The sequence below is a fragment of the Nicotiana tomentosiformis genome, chromosome 7, assembly GCF_000390325.3.
Source record: "Nicotiana tomentosiformis chromosome 7, ASM39032v3, whole genome shotgun sequence".
In the NCBI taxonomy this organism is placed as follows: Eukaryota; Viridiplantae; Streptophyta; class Magnoliopsida; order Solanales; family Solanaceae; genus Nicotiana; species Nicotiana tomentosiformis.
The window spans coordinates 16,372,512-16,394,649 of NC_090818.1; the positions used below are offsets into that span (position 1 = coordinate 16,372,512).

Genomic DNA, 22,138 nt, shown 5'->3' on the forward strand with positions numbered 1-22,138 from the left:
TCAGTTCGAGTGTTATGGAGAGGTCAGCCTATTGAGACAGCTACTTGGGAGTCCGAGTCCGATATGCGGAGTAGATATCCCCACCTTTTCACCAGCCCATGTATTTTTCTATGTCCGTTTGAGGATGAACGGTTGTTTTAGAGGTGGAGAATGTGATGACCCAAAAGGTCATCTTATGGTTTAGAACTCGAATCTGCGCTCTTAAGCCTTAAAAATCTCATTTTTACCCACCTCGATTTGCGCGCATAGTCCGGGCAGGTTTTCGGAAATCTTTTATGTTAAAAACTGATGAAAATAAGAATTTTTTCCTTAAAAGTTAATTTTAGTTGACTTCGGTCAACAATTTTGGTAAACGGGCCTGGATCCGTGCTTTGACGGTCCCGGTTGTTCCATATCGAATTATGGGACCTGGGCGTATGGCCGGAATCGAATTCGGAGGTCCCTAGCTCAAGTTATGAATTTTTTATGTAAATTAAAAGTTTGAAAATTATTTATTTTTAAGAATTGATTGATATTTGGCATTGTTAGTATCGGGTCCGTATTTTAGTTTCGGAGCCCGGTACAGGTTCGTTATGATATTTAAGACATGTCTGTGAAATTTGGTGAGAAACGGAGTTGATTTGACGTGATTCGGACGTCCAATTGAGAAAATAGAAATTTTAAAGTGTTCTTGAGAATCTCATTTGATTTGGTGCTAAATTTAGAGTTCTAGGTGTTATTTTGGCGATTTGATTGCGCGAGCAGGTACGTATGATATTTTTAGACTTGCGTACATGTTTGGTTTGGAGCCCCGAGGGCTCGGGTGCCATTCGGGAGATGCGCGAGTTGAGTTCAAACCTCAACAAGGCTGCTGGTGCACCAAATCTGGTGTGCCCGCACCTGCGAGCCTTTGGTCGCAGGTGCGAGCGAAAGCCCCACAGATGTGACCCAGGCCTGGACTTCATTTTTCCGCAGATGCGGACTTTTCTCCGCAGGAGCGAGACTGCAGGAGCGGAACCCTATACGCAGGTGCGGCCCCAGTTGGCCCAGCCCTTTTTCGCAGAAGCGCACATTCCGTCCGCACATGCGGATGCTCACGTGCGACCAAAGCACCGCAGGTGCGAAGGTCGCTGGGCAGTGAACATTTAATACAGACTCCAGCCATTTTTCTTCTCGTTTTCAAAAGGGTAGGAGGCCTAGGGCAATTTTTCAAAGACATTTTCTTCCCCAAATCATAGGTAAGTGTTCCTTAACTCGTTTCTTTCAATCTTTTACTTCATTTCACTAGAATTCAACCTAGAAATCTAGAGTTTCATGGTAGAATTAGGGGTTAGGGTAGAAAATAGGGATTTGGAGAATTTGGGGATTTAGACCTCAATTTAAGGTCGGATTCAAAAACTAATTACATAATCGGGCTCGGGGGTGAATGGGTAAAAGGATTTTGGTCTGAACCTCGGGTTTTGACCAAGCGGGCCCGGGGTCGATTTTTTGACTTTTGGAGGAAAATTTGGGAAATTTAATTTATGCAATATAATTGATTCCTTTAGCAGTATTTGGAATTCCAAAGGAAAAGTTGTGATTGAGAATTAAGTGGCCTTCGGGGCGAGGTAAGTGTTGTGTCTAACCCTAACTTGAGGGAATTAGGAACCTTAGATTATTTGCTAAGTGAAATGTATGTGAGTGGCGTATATGTGAGGTGACGAGTACCTATGCGCCGCCAATTTACCTATTTTTTCATGTTTCTCTGTTTTTCTGATATTGTCTCATTCCTATGCCAAATTGCTACGTGTTATACTAGTGTTGTTCAAATTATTGTTCTTATCATGTTTACGGAATTTTCTGGTGATAATTGAGTTTTTATTTCAAAGTTAAGATTGATATTATGGAACCAAATGTTAAAGTAAGGTTTGTACTTGTTATTCTATCTCCCTGTTGTTATTTATGCATTGCATTATGGTAAGGGAGCGTGTTAATACACGAAGGGTGATGTCGTGTCGTATTGTGAGTATTAATGCACGAAGGGTGATGTCGTGCCATATTGTGAGTGTTAATGCACGAAGCGTGATGTCATGCCATATTGTGAGTGTTAATGCACGAAGGGTGATGTCGTGCCATAATGTGAGTGTTAATGCACGAAGGGTGATGTTGTGCCATGATATGAGAATACAAGCACGAAGGGTGATGCCGTGCCGTTTCTATTAATTTTATGGTGAGATTGAGAGTAAAAGCACGAAGAGTGATGTCGTGCATTCTTCTTTACTGTATTCACTATTCCTGTTGATTCATGGTATATTGACTGCTCCGGTGATCATTCTATTGGAGTTCTTTATCTTGTATTCCCCTCAGTATGTCTCCCCTCCCGACATTTCCTGTTATTTGCATATACACTGTTAAATTGTACAGGTTGATTGTAGGTGCCTTGCCTTAGCCTCTTCACTACTTCGTCGAGGTTAGGCTCGACACTTACCAGTACATGAGGTCGGTTGTACTGATGCTGCAGTCTGCACTTTCTGCGCACATTTTAATACCGGCTCAGGTTGATCGAGATTGCTATTGGTCCGCTGTCTGGAGACTCAAAGAAGATCTGTCGGCATTCACAGACCTTGATGTCCGGAGACTCAAAGAAGATCTGTCGGCATTCACAGACCTTGAAGTCCCCGTCTATATTTTTATGTCCTACTATTTTCTTTCATTCAGACAGTTGTATTTATTTTAGACTATTACTTGTAGTAAGTTCTAGAATGCTCGTGAATTGTGACTCCAGATCTGGGTGGTAGTAGTTAATACAGATTTATGATATTCCGCACTTGTTATATTTCATCGTAGTTAATTATTGCTAATTACTGAACGGAAATAAGGAATTGGTAAATGATTCTCTAACGTTGGCTTGCCTAGTAAGTGAAATGTTAGGCGCCATCACGGTCCCGTCGGTGGGAAATTTCGGGTCGTGACATTTTACCCCGTTAAAAGATTTGGTGTTATTGTTACTCTCTTGTGTTATTATTATTTTCCGTGGATATTATTCCTGGGCGGGATATATTTATTTTCCCAACAACGTGGTATCAGAGTCATGGCGAATAATGGTCTGTTATCTTTTCAGTACCCCCGTCTCAGAAAAGATCATTATGAGGAATGTTGTCTATGTATGAAAGTCATTCTTGGCTCTCACAATGTATGGGAAATCGTAGACAAAGGGTATGAAAAATTTGATAATGAGGAAGCTCTGCATCAAAATGAAAAAGAGGTCTTGGAAAAGACGAGGAAGAAGGATCAATAATCCCTCACGCTCATCCACCAATGTTTGGATGATGCCATGTTTGAGAAAATTCTCTACCACCTCAAAGGAAGCTTGGGGGATTTTACAAAATTCTCTTCAAGGAGTAGATAAGGTGAGGAAGGTAAAACTTCAAACTTTAAGTGCTGATTTTGATGTTTTAAAAATGTAAGAATCCGAATGCATTTCGGATTATTGTTCAAAAGTGAAGGCTGTTGTAAATCAACTAAGAAGATACGGTGAGGACATAGAAGATATCCATGTGGTAGAAAAGATCATTCGCACTTAAACACCTAAATTTGATTTTGTGGTGTATGCTATTGAGGAGTCTAAAGATTTAGACTCTATGATGGTAGAGCAATTGGAGGGCTCTTTACAGGCCCACGAAGAAAAGAACAAAAGGAGACAAGAAGTGTCATTGGAGCAACTTCTTAAAACTCAGGCAACCTTCAAGGATTATGGAGGTGAAAAGAGCTATCGAGGGAATAGACGGGGATGAGGTTTTGGCGGTCATGGAAGAGGAAGAAGTAATGGTAACAAGTTCAACAATGAAGTAAAAATCCACCAGACATTCAGAGGTCGTGGTCGTGGACATAGAGGAGGAAGAGGACGTGACTACTACTAAGAAAATAATGGACAAAGGTACGACAAATCAAAAATTGAGTGTTATAATTGTCATAAATTTGGCCATTACTCTTGGGAATGTCGTAGCAATGTTGAAAAAAAAGCTAACCTTGTTGACGACAAGAAAGAAGAATATGAGTCAACGTTGTTGATGGCACTCAAGGAAGAAGACATGGATGATTGCAACTCGTGGTATTTGGACAATGGAGCAAGCAATCATATGTGTGGATGCAAAGAGAAATTTGTGGAGATCAATAACACGACGAGAGGTAATGTGTCCTTTGGAGATGCCTCAAAGATTCAAATCTAATGGATAGGTACGATTCTGATCTCCTGTAAAGATGGTAGTCATAAGCTAATTCAAGATGTTTATTATGTGCCAAAATTTAAAAAGTAATATTTTGAGTTTGGGCCAACTTCTTGAAAAGGAATATGACATCCACATGAAAAATATGCATATGTGGCTTAGAGATTCAGGTGGAATTATAATTGCTAAAGTGCATATGGCAAAGAATAGATTAGTTTCTCTGAAGCTTAAAACAATTTATGCAAAGTGTTTGAACGCTAATGTGCAAGATGAATCATGGTGTTGGCACATGCGATTCGGGCACTTGAATTTTGAAGCACTCAAATCACTGGGAGAAAGGAACATGGTGCATGGGATACCATCAATCAACCATCCCAATCAATTGTGTGAAGCTTGTCTTCTTGCAAAACATGCAAGGAGGAGTTTTCCAAAGAAGGTCATGTCAAGATCAACCAAACCGCTCCAGCTTGTTCACACTAATGTGTGTGGGCCAATCAATCCACCTTCCTTTGGTAAAAGTAAATAATTTCTATTCTTCATTGATGACTTTAGTAGAAAGACTTGGGTTTATTTCTTGAACCAAAAATCTAAAGCTTTTGCTGCTTTTGAAAATTTCAGAGTACTTGTGGAGAAAGAAAGTGGCTATGAAATAAAAGCTTTAAGGTTCGATAGAGGAGGCGAATTAACTTCAAAAGAATTTAATGACTTTTGCCAGTCTCATGGAATTCGTCGTCCTCTAGCGGTACCTTATTCACCCCAACAAAATGGAGTTGCAGAGAGAAAGAATCAAACGATTCTTAATATGGCTAGATGTATGTTAAAAGCTTAAAGTATGCCCAAGTAATTTTGGGCAGAAGCTATATCTTGTGTAGTTTATTTGAACAACAGGTCTCCAACAAGGAATGTTAGAGATCAAACCCCTCAAGAAGCATGGAATGGAAGAAAGCCAAGTGCTAATCACTTGAGAATATTTGGGAGCATAGCCTATTCTCATGTGCCACATAAAGGGAGAGAAAAGCTTGACGATCGAAGTGTCAAGCATGCATTTGTTGGCTATAATATGAGTTCAAAAGACTACAAGCTATACAACCTAAGTAGCGGCAAGACGGTGGTGAGTCGTGATGTTGAATTTGATGAAGAATTGGCATGGAATTGGGAAGCTCAGGAAGAAACTTCATATGATTTTCTTTCATACTTTGGCGATGAAGAAGAACCAGAGACCATGGAACTTGTGCAGAATACAACTCTACCTCCTTCTCCAACCAATTTTTCATCTCCTTCTTCTCAACAAAGTTCAAATGAGCAACCGCACAGGACAATGAGCATTAAAGAGCTCTATGATGGCACAAAAGAAGTTACTAATTTTGATTTTTTATATTGTCTATTTACTGATAGTGAACCAATGAACTTTGATGAAGCTGTTACAAAAAAAGGTGGAGACAAGCCATGGAGGAGGAGATCGAGTCAATAGAGAGTCAATAGAAAAGAACAACACTTGGGAGTTAACAACGCTTCCCAAGGGTCATCGCGCAATTAGAGTAAAATGGGTATACAAGACAAAGAAAAATACTGATGGAGATGTGGAGATATACAAGGCACGACTTGTTGCTAAAGGCTACAAGCAAAGGCAAGGCATTGACTATGAAGAAGTCTTTGCACCTGTTGCCCGCATGGAGATGATTCGTTTGCTGATCTCTTTGGTGATGCAAATAAAGTGGAAGATCCATCAACTAGACGTCAAGTCAGCCTTCTTGAATGGCTATCTTGAAGAAGAAGTCTATGTTGAACAACCATTGGGCTTCGTGGTCAAAAACCATGAAGATAAAGTGTTGCGGTTGAAGAAAGCTTTATATGGATTGAAGCAAGCCCCGCTAGCATGGAATAGTTGCATCGACAAGTATTTTCAAGACAATGGGTTTACTCGTTGTCTCCATGAATATGCTCTTTACCTTAAAGTTCATACTAATGGAGATACCTTGCTTTTTTTGTCTTTATGTTGATGATCTTATTTTCATGGGTAATAACCCAATTTTGTTTGAAGCTTTTAAGAAAGATATGTCCCGTGAGTTCGAGATAACAGACGTAGGGCTCATGTTAGACTACCTGGGCCTAGAAGTGAAGCTGATGGAGGATGGAATTTTCATCTCTCAAGAAAGCTATACGAAGGAGATCTTGAAGAAGTTCAACATGCTCGATTGCAACTCCGTGAACACACCGATGGATAGTGGGACAAAATTGTCCAAGTTTGATGAAGGAGAAAATATTGATTCCACATTTTTCAAAGGTCTTGTGGGAAGTTTGAGGTACTTGACTTATACCAGGACATATATATTCTTTGTTGTTGGAGTAGTAAGCCGCTTCATGGAAGCTTCTACCTCCACCCATTTGAAAGTCACTAGAAGAATTCTTCGTTACCTAAAAGGTACGATTGACTTTGGGCTATTTTATTCTTCTTCTAGTAATTTCAACCTTATGGGATTTTGTGATAGTGATTATGTGGGAGATATTGATGGTAGAAAAAGCACAACTGGTTTTGTGTTTTTCTTGGGTGATTCCGTTATTTCTTGGAGTTCAAAGAAACAATCCATCGTTACTCTCTCGACTTGTGAAGCTGAATATATAGGAGCAACATCTTGTACATCTCATGCTATTTGGATGAGAAGATTGCTGAAGGAGCTCAATTTATCACAAATTGAAGCTACATAGATTTGTAATGACAACAAATTTGCACAGGCACTCGTCAAGAATCCGGTATATCATGATCGAAGCAAGCATATAGACACAAGGTATCACTTCATCAGAGAATGCATTGCCAAGAAGGAAGTCGAGCTCAAATATGTGAAGTCTCATGATCAAGTTGTGGATATCTTTACAAAGACCCTGAAGTTTGAAGATTTTCACATATTGAGATCAAGAATTAGAATGAAGAAGAAAAATCAAAATTAAGGGAGAAATTTGTGAGACCAGCCCCAAATTAAAATGAAAGAAAAGATAAGCATGTTGCCAATGAGAGCGACTGGAAAAAGGTTGCAAATTGCAACCAAAATAATGTGTGGACGATGCAAATTGCAAAGAACCAATCAATATGATTGGCTGAGAGGTTGGCAACTTTGCCTATAAATAGAGATGCTTCCCTCTCTGTTAAATACACCAAAAACAAAGAGAAGCTAAGTAGAAAGTAATGCAGTGAGAGTAATCCTCATATTGTTGTCTGTGAGATAAATAGTGAGTGGCAATATTATTGTAGCTAGGTGTTTTAAAATAAAGAGTGTTATTTCTTTCGAAGTTGTAGTAGTCTCTTGGCACTACTAAGTTGTAATATTATAATGGTAATATTGCTCCGCTCGGGTATCGTATTTTACCCCGTTAAAATATTTGGTGTTATTGTTACTCTCTTGTGTTATTATTATTTGCTGTGGATATTATTCCTGGACGAGATATATGTTTACCCGAAAAATGAATAGAGTTGAATTTATACGTAGTTCTAAGGATATGTGGTATAACTTAACACAAATCGTAAGGATAAATAGAGAGTATCAAATATGGATTGTAAAGAATGAAAAATACACAAGGCTGCAAAGAAGATGAATCAATCTCTGAAGCCCAAAAGAATAACCCTTCAATATAGGAGTGTATGGTATTTGAGTTACAATGTAAGCAAAAAGGCCTCCTTTACAGAAATGTAGCCATCCTCTTTATAGCGGAGGATCTTACTGTAGATATAATTAAAAATACATAGTGGGGAACCCATGATAAATCAGCTTTTCCCCAATTTCTGCCGAGATTCTCTCCCTTAGTGCGGTTGCAATGGCTATTGTCTGTGAGCTCGAACTTGGTCAGACTCGGTGCTGGTCAATATTGTTTTTAGAGCTCGATGCGGACTTGAGCTCGTTGCCGACTCGGGATCTGGTAATGATTCGGGCTCGGTATCGATTGGCCTTTGACCCCTAAGCTGTATTCCATAACATCTCATCATAGTTCGGTTCGGACCCGAGCTCGATAATGACTTCGAACTTGGTGTTTGACCTATACCTGAAATCTGAAGCTCGTTCGTACCATCTTCGGAACTCATTTCAATATTACTAAGTCTTCCTTTGGTCCATTATGATCCCATATCGATCAATCGTACGAAGGCCAAAATCAATTTTGACCATATACAGATAGTCCCTTCGTTTCTCGAGGAGAATGTGGTGAGAAACGATATGATTACTCAATGCCTAGATTGGATATGCACTGACATTTGCTTCGAGCCCAACCATGACGTACGTGATAGTTGTCCCATCGGTTTAGCTTACCAAGGTATTTAATGAGTGTCAGACGGTGGTCGGCCACCGATATTGTTCAACCACCATTGCTTCAATCTATAAATAACCCTTCCTTTTACCATTTATCACTTGTACATCTTCAATCTTCCAAATTTTGCAAGTTTCTTTTCGTATCTTCTGAGTTCATTCGGAAATCAGTGATTCTTTTCTGCAAAATCCTTCTTCAAAACCACAAAACCCCTGTCACCTTATAAAATGGTGAAAACATCAAAAATCGTCCCCCAAAAAGAAAAGGCTTCTTCTTCCAAATCTACCGCCGACAAAACACCGGTGGATCAACGGCCTAAGGAGTGCGTCCCAGCGGCGTGTGTTCTTACCTCTGATTTTAAGGTCGACAAAGGCTCTTCGGTTCCGGGTTGATGTGAGCCGGCATTGAGGTATATGTGTTCGATAACCGAGGGATATCTCGAATAGGTAAAAAAAGATTGTAACTTGGGAAACAAAGAAGTGGTAGTCCCTTCTCCCGAAGAGGATATCAATACTCATGTGGAAGGGTTTTTAAGTCTGTACACTTACCCTTTCATGTTAGGCCCCCTTAACCCTGTTATCATCGATTTTTGCCTTAAATACCAAATAACCTTAGGCCAAATCCATCATTCTTTCTGGCAGATCGTTATTCTGATTCGTTTCTTTGTGAGAAAAATCGAGGGGATGTCTTTCACCCTCGACCACCTCATTAGATTGTACTGCCCCCGCCTCTTTCGAGGCGGGTTAATAAAACTACAGTGTCGGGCTACTAAGGTTCTGTTCTCGAGCATATATAAGGACAAGGATCGAGGCTGGATGGGAAGGTTCATTCGAGTGAAGACGTCGGACCTAATATCGGCCGAGAAGATGCCATTTCCCGAAGAATGGAACGTGAAGCGTAAGTGTAACTCGGTTGTTATCTTCCATTATTTTGACTCTTCGTTTCCTTTCTTACTGATATCCCATTTTGTGGTGTAGCGGTTCCTTGGATGCCTAGTGCAATCCCTGATATCAAGGACTGGGTACGGGCCTTGGCTTCGACTTCTACGTATGCCGAGCGTTCATGGCGCGACTTGTCAAAGGGCCGATTGGAGGCCAAAAATCATGGTAATCTCCTCTCTTTCATCATTGATAGTTAGAACTATTTTTCGTATAATCAATTTTCTTGTGTGTAGGTTTGGGCAAGGATGCGGTTTTGAGACCCCTTGTCCGGCGAGGAGGAAACTTCGGCCCCGGTTTCTAAACCGGCGAAGGACAATAAGAGAAAAAGGTCCTATACTTCCGAAAACCCAAAACCGAAGGCTCGTAAGTCGGAGAAGAACACCATCCCTTTAACCTTAGAATTAGTTCGGCATTTGAGGGATGAAGACGAGGAAGAAAAAAAAGACAAGGGGCCCGTACTGGTGGCTCGAATGAGTAAAACCATCGATGCCCCACAGGCAGCTAGATCGATGGTGGTTTACAAAGCTCTGCCTCGAACTGAGGAAATATTGGAGGAAGATTCGGGAAAAGTCCCCGAGCCATTGGGAATCGAGGATATCTCCCATCGAAGTCAACGGATGGTGGATATGACTGAAGTGGCCGTTCCTAACTCTCTTCGAACCGAAGAGAACACCCCAAGCGACACACTTGGGGTAGTAGTAATTGAAGACTCGCCCACTTTCCCTGCTTTTTCCGAAGGGGCGATTCGGGAAGCCCAAGCTTTGGGGCCCTTGAGGTAGGTGGATCTCATGAGGGAGATGATCCTTTTCGTGATTTGTTTACCGATGTCGAGGATGTTGTTGGCACTAGTGATGCATCGGATCTTTTCCTCGGAGTGCAGCAGGCTTTGAATCGGGTAAGCCTTAATTTACTTCGTTGGTAATGCCTTTGTTGTTCTTTTCTAACTTCATTTCTTCTTTCTTTGCAAGCTGCAGCAGTTCATCGAGAAGCATGTTCTCGGTCTCGAACCGAGCTGCGTCTATACGAGTCTGACCTTCAACGGGTCACGGAGGAGAGGAACCCCCTTAAACGCCTCTTAGGGAAAAGGGGAGAGGAAATCAAAGACCTCCGAGCTGAGTTGACCAAGGCTTACCAAGATCAAACCGATCTATCTGAGTAGGTAACGATACTTTTAAAAGCCTATGGGCTCGATACCAGAACGATGGCTAATTGTTCAGTCTCACAGCTGCAGTAAAAAATTAAGATGATCGAGAAACTCTGTGAGGAGGTCGATGTGATAAAAGCGGAGTCCTTGAAGTGGAAAGAAGGTATGGACCGCTTTGCTACAGAGAAAGCAGCTGCTCGAGCCCAATTGTCATTGGCCAAAAACCAGCTTCAAAGTATGAAGGAGAAAAGCTCGGTTCAGGCAAGAAGAATAGAGGAGCTCAAGGCTCGGTTGGCCTCCGAACTTGCCAAGGCCAAATCGGACGGCGAGAAGGCAAAAGCCGATGAGGATGCATTTGTGGTCATCTATCGGGCCGATGCTGAAGCTACTCAGGTACAAGCAAGAGAGGCAGCCGATATTGCCAACACTCGAGCACATTGGGTTGCTGAACTTGCTAGATGTCGATCTCAGAGGGAGACCCTCGAGGAGATCCATGCTCGAGGTTTCAATCTCTCCGAAGAGATAAAAAGGGCTAAAGATCTCGAAGCCGATGCTGAAGCCTTGGCTTCTGATGATGATGATGATGATGATGATGATGATGATGATAGGAGCAAGAGCGGGTCCGAGAGCGGGGAGGAGCCCGATGGAGAAGAGACCGCCCCCGGGGATAACCAAGAAACTTAGCCCTTAGTTTCCATTTCAGATTTTTCAAACAATCTTGTAGATATATACAAATATCTTTTCTTTTCCCGTCTTGCCTCTGTTTTATTTTATGCCTTGCGAAGATTTTGTTTTATTCATGCCTTATGAATGTTTTCATAAGGCTTCAGGCAATTTGATCGAATTCGGACTTTGTAGTCTTTATATCTGAGTGAGCGTTTACTCAAACTCGAAATACGGTAGCCCATAAGCTTAGTAGTCGAGTTGAGAGATTGCTTTTTACTTGAAGTATTACAGCCCATAGGCTTATTAGTCGAGTGAGTGATAGCTCAAACTCGAGATGATATAGCCCATAGGCTTATTAGTCGAGTGAGTGATTCGAACTCGAAAGAATGTAGCCCGTAGGCTTATTAGTCGAGTGAGTGATTCGAACTCAAAATAATGTAGCCCGTAGGCTTAATGGTCGAGTGAATGATTCGAACTCGAAGTAATGTAGCCCATAGGCTTAGCAGTCGAGTGAGTGATTTCGAACTAGTAATGTAGCCCGTAGGCTTAGTAGTCGAGTGAGTGCTTGCTCGAACTCAAAATAAAAGTAGCCCGTAGGCTTAGTAGTCGAGTGAATGATTCGAACTCAAAGTAATGTAGCTTGTGGGCTTTGTAGATAGTCCCCGAGTGAGAATGGTTGATCGAACTCGAGTCGGTGTATCCCTTGGAATTTATAGTCGAGTGAATGATTTCGAACTCGAAGTAATGTAGCCCATATGCTTAGAAGTCGAGTGAGTGATTTTGAACTCGAAGTAATGTAACCCGTAGGCTTAGTAGTCGAGTGAGTGCTTGCTCGAACTTGAAATAAAAGTAGCCCGTAGGTTTAGTAGTCGAGTGAATGATTCGAACACGAAGTAATGTAGCTCGTGGGCTTCGTAGATAGTCCCCCGAGTGAGAATGGTTGCTCGAACTCGAGTCGGTGTAGCCCTTGGGCTTTATATTCGAGTGAGTGTTGCTCAAACTTGTCGACTTTTTGGTTGGCAGTCCCCGATTTTATAGGGTAATGGTCATCCCTTAAGCTTGTTTGCATAATATATCTCAAAATAGAGGAATGTTTCTTGGATATAAGATATCAGTAAAGAAGAAATTTTTCTTTGTAAGCCATTTTACATGTGTTCATGTTTTGTGTCACGGCTCGAGTCAACTACACGGGCATGGCTCGTTAGACCATTTTGGCCCTTACAATTTTTCCCGTCGAGACTCTGTTGCCATGAAATAACGAAGTAACTTCCTTTGCACCGTACTTGATAATCATTGTTGATATGTTCAATGACAATGGTATGCCCCCCAGTATTCGAGGTTGATTGAAAGGAGGCCTCGAATACTGTTGAACTGTTCCAGGTTAGCACAATCAATGGTTTCCTATTAAAAACCTTGCCGAAAAACCCATTTGGGACAAAACCGGTCTCAAGGGAAAAACAACGCAACGCGTGCTTTCATACCTAAGGTTTCGTGTTGAATAATCCATCTTTGTTCCTGGTCGATTTTATTAATCCTCGTCTTTGGTCGAACATCTGCAAGGGTTAGTTTCGGAATATAATTGAATTTGGGGGGGGGGGGGAGGATCGTACCTTAGCATTAGTATCGTTTTAACCGTTCATCACACCGAGCTTGTAGGATCTCCATTATACGACCGGTATCGGTTTTTGATCAACCTCTGTTCTCGGTTGGCGGCCCTTTTAATAACGGACCTAGAGCCCCATTGGCCGTCTTCGACTCTTTTTGGATTGATATCGATTATGCACATCGGCCCAAGTAATAGCTGGGTATTCAATCATGTTATGCTTCAGTCACCGTGAAGCCATCGAGCGTTTTTTTGTTTAGACCTTGAGCGAAAGCTTGAACGGCCCAATCGTCTGTGACTGGTGGTAGATCCATTCGTTCTATTTGGAAACGAGATACAAATTCTCTTAGCATCTCGTTATCCTTTTGTCTTACCTTGAATAGGTCCGAGTTCTAAATATCGACTTTTATGTCCCCGGCATGTGCTTTCACGAAACAATCTGCAAGCATAACAAAAGAATCAATAGAATTAGATGGTAAATTATGATACCATATCATTGATCCCTTTGACATGGTTTCACCGAATTTCTTAAATAATACGGATTCGATCTCATCATCCTCTAGGTCATTCCCTTTGATGGCGCATGTGTATGAGGTGACATGTTCGTTGGGGTCGGTAGTTCTGTTATATTTAGGAATCTCGGGCATGCGAAATTTCTTTGGGATCGGTTTAGGAGCCGCGCTTGGGGGGAAGGCTTTTATACAAATTTTTTGGAATCTAAGCCCTTCAATATCGGTGGTGCCCCCGGGATCTGATCAACCCTGGAGTTATATGTTTCCACCTTTTTGTCGTTTGCTTCAATCCTCATTTCTCCTGATTCTATTCGTTTGATCAATTCTTCGAACATCTTAACAATTTCAGGATTAGTCCCCGACTCCTGCTCATTTGATCTTACTATAGTTGGTTCCGTTGTATGGGAGATTTCTTAGCGTGGATTGGGCTCCGGTCTGCTCGGTACCCGTGTTTGACTTTGCAATTGAGCTATCGCTACCTGTTGAGCCTGCAACATTTCCAAAATCATGCGCAGGCTGATTCTGTTTTCCTCAACGTTATGGGTGTCTCGAGGTGCAGATCGAGTACCACCATGAACGCTATTTTCAGGCTCAAAATGTTGATTCTCCTCAATAGATACATGTGACTTAACGTCTAATGGTACTTCGACTCTGGCCCCAACGGTATCGATAAGCGTCCTTTCGGCCCTGGTTGTTAAGTTGTTGTTTTCTCCTTGAAGGCCAGATCTGTTGTCAATAGGTAAGGCCATTAATTGAGAGTTCGTTGCTGCTAATTCGAAATCAAAGATACATTCATCAACAAGCGTAAGGGGGTGCATTTAGCAGATTCGTACCAAATAACCATTGTTATCCTTATCCCACGGTGGGCGCCAAACTGTTTACCCGAAAAATAGATAGAGTTAAATTTATACGTAGTTCTAAGGATATGTGATATAACTTAACACAAATCGTAAGGATAAATAGAGAGTATCAAATATGGATTGTAAAGAATGAAAAATACTCAAGGTTGGAAAGAATATTATTTAAGGACTAAGCAAGATGAATCAATCTCTGAAACCCAAAAGAATAACCCTTCAATATAGGAGTTTATGGTATTTGAGTTACAATATAAGCAAAAAGCCCTCCTTTACAGAAATGTAGCTATCCTCTTTATAGCAGAGGATCCTACTTTAGATATAATTAAAAATACATAGTAGGGAACCCATGATAAATCAGTTATTCTCCAATTCCCGCCGAGATTCTCTCCCTTAGTGCGGTTGCAACGGCTCTTGTATGTGAGATCGAGCTTGGTCGGAACTCGATGCTGGTCGATATTGTTTTTAGAGCTCGATGCGGACTTGAGCTCGATGCCAACTCGGGATCTGGTAATGACTTGGGCTCGGTATCGATTGGCCTTTGCCACTTAAGCTTGATTCCATAACATCTCATCATAGTTCGGTTCGGACCCGAGCTCGATAATGACTTCGAACTCGATGTTTGACCTATACCTAAAATCTGAAGCTCGTTCGTACCATCTTTTACCATCTTTGGAATTCATCTTGATATTACGAAGTCTTCCTTTGGTCCATTATGATCCCATCTCGATCAATCGTACGAAGGCCGAAATCGATTTCGACCGTATATAATATATTTATTTTTCCAACATAAATTACCTCCACTAATGCTTCAATCAGAAAATCATTGTATCCATAATATGAACCCAAGTCCCTTTTAAGTTGATCAACGTAATCCTTACGTGTCACACCGTCTTGCCTTAATGACTTAAAATTTGAAAGCACTCGAACAACTGCATTTATTTTTATTATATTTCAATGATAAAGTTATGTCTCGAAAGAAAAATAATTTAGAAAGGGAAGATAAAGGAAAAGAAACCCGCTCTCTTTTATCCTCCTTTGAAGATTAGATAGATCCAGGGTCTATGTGTTTCTTCTTCAAGCTCCTAAAAATACAATGACATATTTATTTTTCCCTGCATGAATGTCAAACCTCTAATCAAGAAGTGTAACATTAGGCAAACCTCAGTAGTTGGCAGTCTGAACTCATCAGTTTCTACTTTAATATTGCGCTTCAGTTCTGCTTCAGCGTCCTCCTCTTCTCCTTCCCTTTCCACATCAATAGCTTTTGACTTCCTTATAAGATCAGTATCATCTACATCTGAATCAGAATTCACATCCGAATCTGAATTAACATCCGAACCATCGTCTGCAACATAAATGCCAAAACAAAGAAGCATGATTAGTGAGTCATAAAATCATGGCGGATGGCTAAAATTCATTTCCTGTTGTTCTGCATCACGAAAACCTCCATCACCTTCTTCAAAATACCCATCTGTTCCTTCAGCGTCACAAGAAAGATCCTCATTTTCTAGTGGCTTAGGTGGCAAAGGTTCCTTCTTTTGCTTCTTCTTGGTAGGAGGTTTCCCTCCCGCTATCTTACCGAGTTTGGGACCAGCCATTTAAGCGACAATGCAACAAAAATTGGCAACATCAAGCCACTCTTAATATCCAAATTTGTATCGATTTCCATAAGCACAAAATTTAAAGAATCATAAAAGATAAAGAAATTTTCTCCCTTGAGATACCAAACTAGTCCATCCTCTAGTTGGCACTCTCTTAGTTTTATCACAAAAAGCAACAACCCCGGGATCAAACAACAAACTTTAATCCCCAAATTTCAACAAACTTTCCAATTAAAACTCTACAAGACAACGTAAGAAACAATAGACATGGTTCTTCACAGGTGATCACATAACATAAGAAATATCAAAACACTCTAAATTAATACTCTTTACTATATAGGATAAAATCCGCCCTAGAATATTTAGGGTAACATAGCATCAAGGAAAGAGTCAGTCGAGGTCAGTCAGGGAGCAGCAAGATTCGTGGTCGAGATGTAAATAATGACCGATGTCGAGCACCGCTGACAGAGCAGTAACGGCTAATTTTTGAAATAGTATATTAAAGAGAATATTCTCTGCACTTGGACTATTAGGGTTTGCTAGAGATATGTCTTAGATAAATAAGGAAATAGAGAAGGAAACAGGAGGGAATGTTCATTGTGATAAGAGCAGATATTACAAAAAGATTCTCTCTCTCTTATAAAGATACAAAGACTACCTTTTTATCTAGATTCTTGCCCATATTATTCCATATTGTTTCACCAGATCCGAGAATAGTTCGAACAAATTTTGGATTTATCTGTTATTCATCATTGTCAGGAGGAACATTCGTCAAATTCATCCTTTATTGGGTGAATCATTCCTCATATTTACTTAAATGCCACTTATTGCTATTTATTGCTAGTTACACCTCCATTATTGCTCATACTTTATGAACATTTTGTGCTTATCATTGTCAACACTTCACTGGATTTGTCTCATCTCATACACGTTTTCAAGATTCACATCTAGAGTTATTATCATTAACTAGATTTAACCCGTTATTACATAAATTTAATAGTTTAGCAGAAAGGTATACTTTTTGATCAAACAATTTGGCGCCGTCTGTGGGGATTATCTAGTTAACTCTTTTAGTTTCTTCTAGATCTACAACTGACATTGGTTACTAACATCAAAAAACAAGAACAAGAGCCTTTTTTCTCTCTGCATACATAGATCTAATATGGCAGGTAACAAAGAAGAAAGAACAAGAATAATGAGTGACCTCCCAACCAACCTCATGAACATCATCCATGAGAGCTCTAAAGCAGTGGACGAGGACACAACGCCCAATGCCTCCTCCAGGCGAGGTGGGTCACCCCTTCCTCACTGCAACATCACAAAATCTCTTGGTAAGACAGCCTCCACATTCGCGGTAGAGGAGGCGCCGCCAGCAATAAAGAAGCTCCTTGAGGCCTGGCTAACTGATACACTGACCAGCGTCCTCCATAAGCCCGTTCGGGATACGGCCACAGAAAATGCAAGAACTTATGCTATACCACCAATGGACGAGTAACATGATCAACCTCCTCCTCCTTCTTCCGCAACGACAGATATTACTCACAATGTTGTTAGCAATGCAGGTGACGACGCTCTCACGGCCATTCTGAAAAAGATGGAGGAAATGGAAAATGAAAACAAGGTACTTCGATACCAAATGAGAGAACACCAAGAAAGGGTCGATAAAATACCAGGCGCTCCTAAGCTCTTGCCGAAGAGAGATACCGGTCGATTCGTCAAGCAGTCGTATAGTCACTGTGCTGCCCCACATGCCATACCAAAGACCTTTAAAATGTCATCCTATCTGAAAATATATGATGGTACAACCGACCCCAAAGATCATGTGACTCATTACATCACCGCCGTGAAAGCCAATGACCTCGCCAAGGAACAAGTATCCTCCATTCTACTAAAGAAATTGGACGAGACCCTCACGGGAGGCGTGTTGACGTGGTATTCACAACTGCCTGCACGTTCCATTGAAACCTTCGAGGAAATGGATGATAAGTTCGTAACGGCCCATGCCGGGTCCAAGAAGGCCGAGGCAAGAGTAAACGACATCTTTGCTATTAAATAGTCTCCGGGAGAAGGGCTGAGGGACTTCCTCGTCTGTTATAACCGAGTAAGAATGACCTTTCCAAATGTATGAATGGCGATAGCAGCTTTTCAAAATGGGCTGAGCAGAAATGGTTCAAGGGCAACAAGAAAGTTATTAAGTCGGCTTATGAAGTACCCCCCAACGACTTGGGATAAAATACATAGTGTATATTTCGCCGAAGTCCAAGTAGACGAGGACGACCTCAATGGGCCAACCCATCGACTAACCTCGGTGTAAGCATAATCCAGGAAAGATCGAAGAAATGATATCAGAAGAGGTCCCACGGCCTCACGACCCAACCAGGAATGTCATCTCCCATATGTCAAAACCACCGCTGCGTCCACATCCCGACTTGAAGAGGGACCACCCCGATCAAGAACAGGGACTCACCAGAATGAGAGATGTATGCCCAATTTACTATCCGCTCACATTTTTTGTGTGTCACCTACAGAGATAGTCTACACCTTGGAGAAGCACGGACCAAAGGTGAAGTGGCCACAAAAGATGAGGTCAGACCCGAATACCAGAAAATCAGATGCCCTCTATGAGTTCCATCAAGAGAGAGGACACATAACCGAAGATTGCATCTCCCTACGATAGGAGGTCGTAAACATGCTACGACAGGGACACCTCAAAGAATTGCTAAGCGATCGGGGAAAGACCAACCTTGCCAGAAAACGTGAACAACATCAAGGGTCGCTGAAACCGCCCTCGTCGGCCCACACCATCCACATGATCATCGGTGGCGGGGACGATGCTTCCATCAACAGTGTGAAGTTCACCACAACCCACAAGCTCAAACGGTCGATCACCCACGAATGGTATGATGAACTCGAAGAAAGTGTCATCTCCGATAAGTTAGATACCAACGGTTTGTCTTTCACTCACTATGATGCTCTCATTATCACTTTACGAATTTTAGATACCGGCATAAGACGGATTATGGTAGACGATGGAAGCGGTACGTGCATTATCCATCCTCGATTACTTGCACAAATGAAACTCGAGGACAAGATAGTGTCGCGCTGCATCACACTAATAGGTTTTAACAATACAGTTGAGCAAACATCCGACAAGATCACACTTACCGTCCTAGTAGGTGGCGTCACTCTGGAAACCACATTCCATATCATGGACCAGGACACAACATACAACGCCATAATAGGACGACCATAGATACACACCACGAGAGCCATCCCCTCCATCTTGTACCAAGTCGTCAAACACCCAACTCCATAGGGAATATTCAGTATACGAGGGAAGCAACGCACGTCCTAGGAATCCTACCGCATTGCCTTAGACTTTACGGCCACCCAACAAACGAAGGATAAAGAAAAAAAGGCATAGCAATCAACATGGTCGAGGTCGGTATGCGATGACAACGAGGACGTCATCATAGACCCCGATATGGTCGAGGCCACAGGATCGACCATAGAGGACCTCGACCACGTTCAGTTAGATAGCAATGACCACAGCAAGAAAGCTTACATCGGCTACAAACTTTAGGAACCGGGTAAGTTTCGTGAATTTTTAACTGCTAACGCGAACTTGTTTGCTTTTAGCCATGCAGATATGCCAGGTATCCCAAAGGAGATCGCCATGCACAAATTGAACGTCGATCCACTCTACCCCCCGGTGAGGCAGGTTAGGCGTAAGTTCAACTCCGCAATTAATGATGAAATATACGAAGAAGTGGAAAAATTGTTGGAAAACGGCTCCGTCAGGGAGTCGAAGTACCCCCAATGGGTCACCAATGTATTCATGGTGAAAAAGAAATACGGCAAATGGCGGATGTGCGCAGATTTCACTGACCTGAACAAAGCGTGCCCCAAGTATTCATTTACATTACCCCATATCGACCAACTCATCGATGCAACGGTATGGTACGAGCTACTAAGCTTCTTGGATGCCTACTCGAGCTATAATCAGATCCTCATGGAGGAAGAGGATCAGGAAAAAACCACCTTCATCACCCACCAGGGGACGTACTGCTACAGGGTCATGCCCTTCAGAGTGAAAAATACGGGGGCAACTTATCAAAGGTTGGTGACGAAGATGTTCAAAGACCAACTCGATAAAATGATGAAAGTCTACATAGATGACATGCTCATCAAATCCAAAAGGAAAGAAGATCACATCGACCACTTGAGAGAGCCCTTCGGCATACTCATGCAATACGGCATGAAACTGAATCTCGAAAAATGTGCATTTGGCGTGGCCTTAGGAAATTTCTTGGGTTTTCTAGTGTCGCATCGAGGTATAGAGGTCAATCCTAATCAAATCAAGGCCATCAAAGGGATACAAGAGCACTTGACCACCAAAAACCAAGTCCAGAGGTTGACTGGTCATATTGCCGCCCTTTCGAGGTTCATTTCACGATCCTCCGATAGGTGCCATAAGTTCTTCGGTGTACTCAAAAAGGATAATGGCCTCCAATGGACCCCTAAGTGAGTCCAAGCCCTGAAGGAGTTAAAGGTGTACTTGTCATCGCCACTGTTGCTTTCAAAACCAGAACTGGGACAGCCCCTCTTCGTCTATCTTGCAGTGTCTGAAGTAGTTGTGAGCGCGGTTCTGGCCCGAGAAAATAAAGGTACGAAATCCCCCATCTATTACATTAGCAAAACACTAGTTGACGCCGAGACAAGATACCCCCATCTCGAAAATCTTAGACCATATTTCCAATGCCACCCTATCTCGGTCGTCATGTCTTTCCCTTTAAGAAGCATTTTACATAAACCCGAGCTATCGGGAAGGTTAGCCAAATGGGCCATCAAACTGAGCGAGCAAGATATTACATATCGGCCGTGAATGGCGATAAAGTCACAGGTCCTCCCAGACTTCGTCGCCGACTTCAGTGCAAAAACAATGCCCGAAGTCGAAAATGAAGTCATCCACGCTTCCCCCCAAACACAAGACCTCTGGGTCCTGTACACTGATGGAACATCTAACGTGTTAGGGTTTGGGTTAGGACTCGTACTTGAAGTTCCAACAGGCAAAGTGATTCGCCAGTCCATAAGGTGCCCGGACATGACTAACAACTAGGCTGAGTATAAGGCTGTAATTGCAGGACTAAGACTAACACTCAAATACCGGGTGAAGTGGCTAAAACTACGTTGCGATTCTCAACCCGTGGTCAACCAAGTCACATGGACTTTCCAAATCAAGGAGAAAAGGTTACAAAAGTACCAGACCAAAATCTGCAAGTTGCGACCCGATTTTGACGAATGTCAACACAAACAGATCCCACGAGCACATAATACCGAGGCGGACGGCCTCTTCAAATTAGTTGTAGCCACCAAAAATATTACAACCGAAGAAAGAAATGTGGTCCACCTCCTCAACTCATCGATAGATCAAATTGAGGTAAGAACCATAAACCTGACTTGGGACTGGCGCAACCGTATTGTTACATATTTGCAGGATTACGTACTCCCAGATGATAAAAAGGGCCAAGAAACTGCGAATGCAAGCAGCCAGATAAAACATCTTTCATAATGACCTGTACAAGAGGATGTATGGCGGCTTTCTGGAGAAATGCTTAGGCCCAAATCAGATGCAACGCATCCTTGAAGAAGTACACGAAGGCCATTGTGGAGCTCAGCAATCGAGATTTGGTGAGATGCCTCATATGGGCAGGATATTACTAGCCCACCATGAAAAAGGAGGTCGCGGATTTCGTGAAAAAATGCGAGCAATGCCAGAAGCATGCCCTAATGATCCACCAATCAGGCGAACACCTACACTCAGTGACTTCCCCTTGGTCGTTCATCAGCTGGGGAAAAGACATTGTGGGCCCCCTCCCGGCAGGACGAGGTAACGTACGATTTCTTTTGGTTTTAACTGATTATTTATCTAAATGGGTAGAAGCAGGAGCATTCACCCAAATACGCGAACAGGAAGTGATCGCCTTCATATGGAAAAACAACATATGCCGTTTTGGTCTCCCAAAAAAGATCAGATGCGACAATGGACCCCAAGTTGCTGGAAAAAGGGTCGTTGTGTTTTATCAAAAATGGCACATCAAAATGATACTCTCAATGCCATACGACCCCGCGGGCAACGGTCAAGCGGAATCCTCCAATAAGTCGATATTGAGCATCATGAAGAAGAAACTCGAAGACGCCAAAGGATGGTGGCTGGAAATATTACCAGAAGTACTCTGGGCCTACGGAACAACGCCAAAGACGAGCACAGGAGAGACGTCATACTCATTAGTCTATGGGACTGATGTAGTAATATTGGTCGAGGTCGGGGAGCCCA

General features: G+C 42.1%; 1 protein-coding gene across 1 annotated transcript; it reads left to right on the forward strand.

The window, feature by feature from the left end:
• Window positions 1–6,401: 6,401 nt before the first annotated feature.
• LOC138895292 (secreted RxLR effector protein 161-like) lies at window positions 6,402–6,890 on the forward strand. Its single transcript, XM_070179968.1, has one exon. It carries the CDS (start codon window positions 6,402–6,404, stop codon window positions 6,888–6,890), a length of 489 nt encoding a protein of 162 aa, XP_070036069.1.
• Window positions 6,891–22,138: the final 15,248 nt, after the last annotated feature.